At 35.9% G+C, this 7,834-nt stretch overlaps 1 protein-coding gene across 1 annotated transcript; it reads right to left on the reverse strand.

The window, feature by feature from the left end:
• Window positions 1-551: 551 nt before the first annotated feature.
• LOC110808215 (SH3 domain-containing protein 2-like) lies at window positions 552-5,495 on the reverse strand. The gene is made up of 10 exons (XM_022033629.2): window positions 5,264-5,495; window positions 4,148-4,270; window positions 4,004-4,073; window positions 3,759-3,910; window positions 2,594-2,695; window positions 1,671-1,871; window positions 1,515-1,577; window positions 1,237-1,386; window positions 1,056-1,130; window positions 552-966 (listed from the first exon to the last, which is right to left on the reverse strand). Exons 1-10 carry the CDS (start codon window positions 5,321-5,323, stop codon window positions 850-852), a joined length of 1,113 nt encoding a protein of 370 aa, XP_021889321.2. The 5' UTR covers window positions 5,324-5,495; the 3' UTR covers window positions 552-849.
• Between the last annotated feature and the right edge of the window lie 2,339 nt (window positions 5,496-7,834).

The raw sequence follows: 7,834 nt of genomic DNA on the forward strand, positions 1-7,834 counted from the left end.
GCTCCACAGACTTTAGAGATTCCATCTTATACGATCTGCCGCGTTCTGTATTTTGTTCTTCCGCAGCATTTCCAGCGAGTTTGTCACTGGCTGCCGATGAGCTTACTACTATAAATATTATTGAAACCCAAGACCTCAAGCGTTAATTTGAACCGGGTTGTCTTTTATGAGTTTAAAGACGCCATTGGGTTGTTCCCCGTTGAGATATTCAACTCTAAGATTTGTTGTTTTATTATTTTGATATGAAGCCAGAAGTATTATACAAATTTTCTAAACAGAAATCTTGCCAAGAATACCAAATTGTGATTTGCCCTCTCCAAAATTTTCTCCTAATGCAAACTCATTATGTCATAAAATCAGTCATCCCCAATTGAGATAAAAGTAACGACTTTTGAACAGTTCTCATCAAATAAACCATTAGTTCTTTCTACTAAAATCAGCTGCTATACTTCAGATTTTTTTAAGAAGCTTCGTCAACTTTTGGATCTATTTTCTTCATGTTTCAGTGAGGGATTTATGGTTGACTTAAATCTATGCAATGAAAAGGGATGTTAACAAATCGAATGAAGCTCTCCTCGAATCAATTAGCAATATTAACAAATAAACAAGATTTTGCTCACGTTCTTCCTTGCAGCCAAAAACAAATAAATAAATAGGATGTGAAAGGTATTCACATAACAATAGGAAGAAAGCAAAACTGTTGGTATCTATATCACATGTCAAAAACTAGAGAAAGGATTAAGTGATCCTCTATTTGTGACAATACATGCTCCCCTACCCTTTTGAATACAAACCAGAGCAAAACATACACACAAGAAACTGTCTCGTTGAGACGCCAACTTTTCATTTCTAAAAGACCTCAGCCATCTTGCTTGCTAGAACACGTTCCCTTCTCTCAATATATCCAAACGGGAACCAACCTGCTTTGCCCTTGCATTCTCCTTCCGCCCATCCATTATTTGTCACCTGCCAAAGAACAACGAAGATGAATGATTCCTGGTATTGGTTCCGTAGATGTGAAAGTGGAACAAGAAAATATTCTGTTGTCTGCAAACCTTTCGGACAACAACATAATCACCGACTGCCAAGCTGAGCTCCACATCAGATTCAGCTTGATATGAATGCATGACCTGCAGGAAAATGATAAGTGAGAAAAAAAAAACACAAAAGAAACAATAGCAATGAAAATTGAACAGCCATCAAAAGAAACTTGCTTGTTCTAATTTAGACACTAACCTCTCCTAAGAAGTACCCCATGCTGTCTGTTGTCCCATTATGAGTTGGAGAAGCATATACACCATTTACTTCCTCATATGATGGTGGTGGAGGCATGCTATCCATACTTGGAGCAGGTGGTGCTTCAATTCGTTGCCGCTCCGATATCATCTATCAATAACAAAATATCCATATGTGATAAGCATAAAAAGACAAAGACAAAGCATAGTCATTTAATCATCAAACCAATTTCAAGGATACAAGCATCATAAATAAGACATCATAACATCATTGCAGACCTCGCCTTCAAGCTGATCAAGTATCTGAAGGGCTCTTTGATGGTAAGCACGTTCAGCTTCAACCTTTAATCCAGAATAAGAGAAGGAATAATTTTTTCATAATCGACCTGATATAATAAATATCATCAAAAACAAAATAGATATTAATTGCACTACCATAGCAATCAGTCGCTGAAGAGTCAACCTCTGTTGTTGAGCTTCAACAGCAGCCATTGCTGCAGCAGCCTCCTTCCCCAATACTGCCATATTTGACTTCAGTTCTTGCAGCTTTGCTTCAGCAGATTCTAATTTCATTAGACTATCAGGATGTCCTGGTGTTTCCCTGGCCTTTGCTTGGCGTTTGGAAACTTCAATGGCCTGTCTAGGTTAAAGAAAGTGTGAATATAACTTTTAAGAAAATTATGTTCAATTTGCTTTAATAACTGTTAATCTCTATTCATATTGCAGACAGACACACAGAAACACGTATTCTCAAAGAAATCCACATATTTGGACATATGAATGAATAAAGCTCTTGATGATTGCTTGATAGAAGACAATGCACTGCAGTCTGCATGTATCACCACCAAGGGTTGGTCCCTCTATACAATAGATAGCAGTATTTTCCAGCAAAAGAAGATAGCTCAAACACACATTGGATACAGACACACAGAAACACATATTCTCAAAGAAATCCACATATTCGGACATATGAATGAATAAAGCTCTTGATGATTGAATGATAGAAGACAATGCACTGCTGTCTGCATGTACCACTGCCAAGGGTTGGTCCCTCTATATAATAGAGAACAGTATTTTCCAGCAAAGAAGATATCTCAAACACACATTGGATACAGACACACAGAAACACGTATCCTCAAAGAAATCCACATATATGGACATATGAATGAATAAAGCTCTTGATGATTGCATGATAGAAGACAATGCTCTGCTGTCTGCATGTATCACCGCCAAGGGTTGGTCCCTCTATATAATAGAGAGCAGTATTTTCCAGCAAAAGAAGATATCCATGACATTGTTTGAGATCACATAATATTTCAATTTTCAGGTGCATCATAAAACACAATTTCTTAGACTACCTGTGCTTCAGCCTCTTGGCGCATTCTGTCATAACGTTGAGCAAGATGCCTAGCATCCTCCAATGGGGCTCCCATTACCATTGCCCTTAATGGTTCTGCAACCTAAAATAAGCATTCAATACCACAGAAAGCAAATTACTAATCAGTTATAACAAAAGGAGAAAGATGCAACATGCAAACTAAAAAGGAATAACATACTTCTTTTCGTGATACTGTGTTTAAAGTTACGTACACAAAAAACACAAACTAGTAACTATAAAAGAATAACATACTTTCTCTATAGTTGCAAGTTCAAAAGTTAGATATAAATAAATACCAGTATGCTACTCAAACCTAGAAATGGGTTATCAATTCAGATTGAGACCTGTTATGTAGTCACTATTAAGTTATTCATACAAAAAATCAGCCAATACATCTAGGAGAATGAAGTTCTTTTTTTTTTTTTTGAGATAAAAGTATCTAAGAGAATGAAGAATGAACCTATAGAGATTCTATAACCCTACGTCAAGGATACGTGAATATATAGATATAGAGAAAAGGAGGGGTGGGGCCGGTGGGAGAGAGAGTATACATCATTCAATATGAGTAGTGTAGCAGTTTAAAGTTCACAACATACTCATCGTTAGGTGTTAAATATATCATCCTACATACTTTACTTTCTGTGTCGCTTGTAATTAGTGCATTAAGACTAATCACATCGTAATTTTCACTATGACAAATAAAAGAAAATAATGATTTTGATTTACTTCTTTTTTCATCACAAAAAAATACAATGCTGTTTTGATCCAACCAGTGGTAACATTTACATGATGGTGTCAAGACTGTAGTGTTGGAAAACAATACTAACTGAAATTGAAGGTTAGCACTATATTTGACACAACCAAAGCGTAATCCATAACAGAAAGAACATATATGTCAAGCAAATATAAAACATTCTGATGTTATAAAATCTAAATGGCCAGCAATGGATATCAAGAAAACCATTCCAAACAGTTCAAATTTTAAGGCAACAGTTTTATAAAGAAGAGTTTACGTGTATTACCATTCAAAAAAGGTTTAAACTTACAATAAATTCATCAGCCATCAGATAAATCCTTCAGATACCATTTTCACAGTATTCTATTGTCTAGTTATGCTGTTCTAGCGAAGAAATAAATGGACAAACCTGTGTACCAAGAGCTTTCAACAGATTCCCTCGTTCCTTCTCCATCTGAGCACGACCACGTCCAAAACTTAATGCAGCTTTTGACAATGTATGACCGCTTGTGCATGTATTTTCAGCACCATATTTCCTACTATCCTCGGATAACTTTGTTCCTACCAACAAAATAATCATAAACAGAAAAGAATTCAAAACCTTAAAACTCCAAAGTAGATCAAAAATTAACATCAAATCCTTCACCCTCTCACCTATTTCAACCTGTTTAGACCCATAGACAATATATCCTTCTACACCCCGAAAAATATCTCTTTGAAAATGCTGAAAAAGAAATGTTTGTTAATCAAGATGTCAAACAATGAGATCAAATTTTACCAACAGGACAGCCCTACAACCTTCCCAGCACGAGTGGATATATACAGCTTCTCGAGCTTCTGATGTTGATGAAGTTCTGCCTCATCAGTAATTACGGTGTCAGAGCCTCCATATCCCCCTCCCCCAAACTGTTTGAGAACAGCCTGTAAAACATTCATAAAACCTAATTATTATCCTTCTCATCCGAAAGCAGAAAATAAAAGCACAAATTATGCACATTTCAAGTCAAGTAGTTAAGCAAAGCAAGTAATCACTGATATCGGAGAGAATCTGAAGTGTGCATGAGCTCCACAAGTTACCAGTAAAGATCATAGTAAGCACGAAAACCAACGTTCTCAATATGATACAAAGCCATACGAGCCAGTAGTCAGAAAAGCATGCCAGGATGATATCATAAATGCATCCCTTTGGCAGCCAACACCACACCTTATACCAGATTCTGCAATTTTTCAATCCCTAGATATTATAGGATGCTGATGAAAATTCATTTCCTCCTCTGTCTTCTGCATGAATTTACACAAATATGCAGGATGGAAACAGTGCAATTACAACAACTCCCATAAGAATTTTAAGGATCAGCATCGAACTTCAATCTAAAAAAGGATTTGCTTCACTAAATTGAAACATAACATGGTGAATCAGTTTATCATTCCATGTTTCACCAGAACATGTTCGTCAGTTCATCGCGCCAATACATATTTCTAGCTCTAAAAAGTTTTTGTATAAAACAAAAAGAATGAACATCAGCTTATCAAAAGCTCTACAAATTAATGAAAGAAAAAACAGCAGAAACTCAAGTGACTCTGAAATCACCGAAGCTAATCGAAACAATCATTTCATAGATCCATCGTTCAAACTCATGTTATAAATTTGACCTAGTTGATCATAACCAAGGGAACACGTATAAAAACATCGGTACAATCAGCAAAGAAAAATCGATATCAGCTAGGTACAAAATAAGAAGACAAACAAAGACCAATCAGCGATTGAAAAAATCAAACATGTCGGATTCCACAAAGAAATCGTGGATATCCAGCTGAGGAATCGTAAATGCATTTCGATCTAAAGCGTTTCTGTGGAGAGAAATTAGGGTTCCAATTGGAGCAAAGTAACGAAGCGGAGAGAAAAACTGGAACCTGTTGTTGCCTGGCGACTTGTTCTCTGAGCCTCGTAGCTTGTTTTCTGATAGCCTCCATTCACCAGATAATTTTCCTCTTCTTCTTTACCCTTCCCGTTTTCAGATGCTTCGAGTTTCAGGGCTTCTGATTTCCCTTATTCAGAGAGAGAGAGAGAGAGAGAGAGAGAGAGAGAGAGACAGGATTTGAAATGAAATGAGGTGTTCGGCTTGGGCAAAACTTTTGGCTTTGGGAATTTCGGTACTTCATAGTACAAAAGAAATGGAAAACCCAGGAGAGAGTATTAGGGTGAGGGCGTTCACATTTTAGTTCCGTAAGTTCGTTTTCTTGTTTCCTTAAACACCTGCTCTTTATTTTTGGCTTTTTTTAAATATTTTTATGTTATTTATTGATATATCCATTTAGAAATTTGAAGTTAATAATAAAAAATTATCTAATATTAATTTATATAAAGAATATCACAAATTACCATGTGTTCGTTCTTTATTTTTAAAAAAATAAAATTAATATAAGTTTTAATAAAAAATCTAGTTATTATTTTAAAAATAAAACCGATATTTTTTTATTAAAATTTATTTTATTTTATACAATTTTTATTTATGTAAATCAGTATTTATTTTATTTTTGTACAATTATAAGTAATACTATTTTTTATATGATCAGATTATAACGAGATAATATTTTATTTAATCTTAATAAAACTTTATTTATTTTAGTATGCGTATATTTTATGATGTTTAGTTTAATATATATTTATTTAATTATTAAGTAAACTTATATATTTTACCTAATTTTAAATTTCAACAGTTAAAAAATAAATATAATTTAAAAAAAAAACAGTGGTATTTCAATTTACATAAGTACATATGTATATATATATAGATATATCATATGATATTAATAATTATGTTTTTCTGCCTTCAAATAACTTATACTCAAAGTAATTTCATTATCATTAAACTTATAAGTATACACAAACTAATGTTGCATAATAATTATTCTTTTAGGATCTAAAAAGCAACACATTTGGTCGCTTGCAAATTAAGTTTTGGTCTATAATCTTATGATTGAAGTTTGTTGTAAACATTATATGGCATGCATATAATTACTTTTAATATCTTTGTTGCTTTTTTCAAAGGGAAGAGCCAAGTCCCCTCTCTCTCTCTCTCTCTCTCTCTCTCTCTCTATATATATATATATATATTATATGCATGTATGTATATATGTGTGTATGTACAGCACTTGTGAAGTTTGGTGGGTAGGTGATTGTATTTTTGATGTTCTATATATTTTTTTTTTACAATTCATATAATTACAATAAGGTCATGTGTAATGTGTACTTATTGGCTCAATGGTGAAACTTATCATTTATGGCAATTTGGCCATATTTCATCATGTGTCACCATAAGATTTTGTCTATAGGTATCAAATCTATTCTCAATAAGGGTGGTTGTGATCTTATGTAACACCCCGTTTTTTTTTTCTTAACGGTGTACGATAAAGTACTCATACAACACAATACCGAAATCCATATTATTCCAACCATGCACAAGAGAAACTTGTCCACCTTCCTTGTTCCAAATCAATTGTACATACATCTCCACCTCTACAACACATAGTAATACAATATCAAACATTCCTAGATATTCAATATCCAGACTAAATCATCCTTTCAAACTACTTTAAATCACAAACAAAACTTGTGCCCTATAGCACTACCGACGGGGCTCCGTTACCAGCTGCTCGGATCCCAATTCCGTTCTTACTCCACCTGTGAATGATGAGAAGTGAGTTCACATAACTCAATACGATAAAAATCAAGTTGTAAGTGTAATATGCAGTGACAAGAATTTCCAGAAATGTCTATATGCATTTATCCTACCCAACCCCAAACAACTCATAACCCCCTCCCTACACTAATTATCAAGGTCCTATTCCAAGGAAATAGCACGGCCAAACAACCACACCCACCCAACAATCATCCATTAACTCTCGTCACCAACATCGGCGACTCATACACTCTTCCCCCATCTCCCGACCTCACGAGGCCACACACACACACACACAACCACCTTCATTCCACGTCACCAATATCGGCGACTCATACCCATATCTCCACCTCTCGACCTAATAGGCCACGCACACACACAAACACCATTATTCCGCGTCACCAACATCGGCGACTCATACTCACTCCTCCACCTCTCGACCTAAAGAGGCCACACACACACACGAATACCATCATCTCACGTCACTAACATCGACGACTTATACTCACTCCTCCAACTCTCGACCTAAAGAGGCCACACACACACACAAATACCATCATCTCGCGTCACCAACATCGGCGACTTATACTCACTCCTCCAACTCTCGACCTCGTTGGGCCACGCACACACACAAACATTTCCACCTCCCGTCACCACCATCCGTGACTCATGCACCCTTCTACCCCTCTCGGCCTTGCTAGGCCACACCCACACACATATCCCCTCCCTGCTCCACCAACATCGGCAACTCAACCCGCCCCCACCAACGGCCTCCAAATCTCCCATCCCAAACCGCATGCTC

The sequence above is a fragment of the Carica papaya genome, chromosome 6, assembly GCF_054855325.1.
Source record: "Carica papaya isolate Zhongbai chromosome 6, ASM5485532v1, whole genome shotgun sequence".
Taxonomy (NCBI): Eukaryota; Viridiplantae; Streptophyta; class Magnoliopsida; order Brassicales; family Caricaceae; genus Carica; species Carica papaya.

Bases quoted from the DNA above. Each gene is read 5' to 3' on its own strand.
- LOC110808215 (XM_022033629.2), bottom strand. From the start codon at position 5,323: ATGGAGGCTATCAGAAAACAAGCTACGAGGCTCAGAGAACAAGTCGCC. The intron at 1,872-2,593 runs GTAGTCTAAGAA...TAACCTAGACAG, and splicing joins GCCAAGAGGCTGAAGCACAG to GCCATTGAAGTTTCCAAACG. The intron at 1,387-1,514 runs GTCTGCAATGAT...TGTTATTGATAG, and splicing joins TTGATCAGCTTGAAGGCGAG to ATGATATCGGAGCGGCAACG.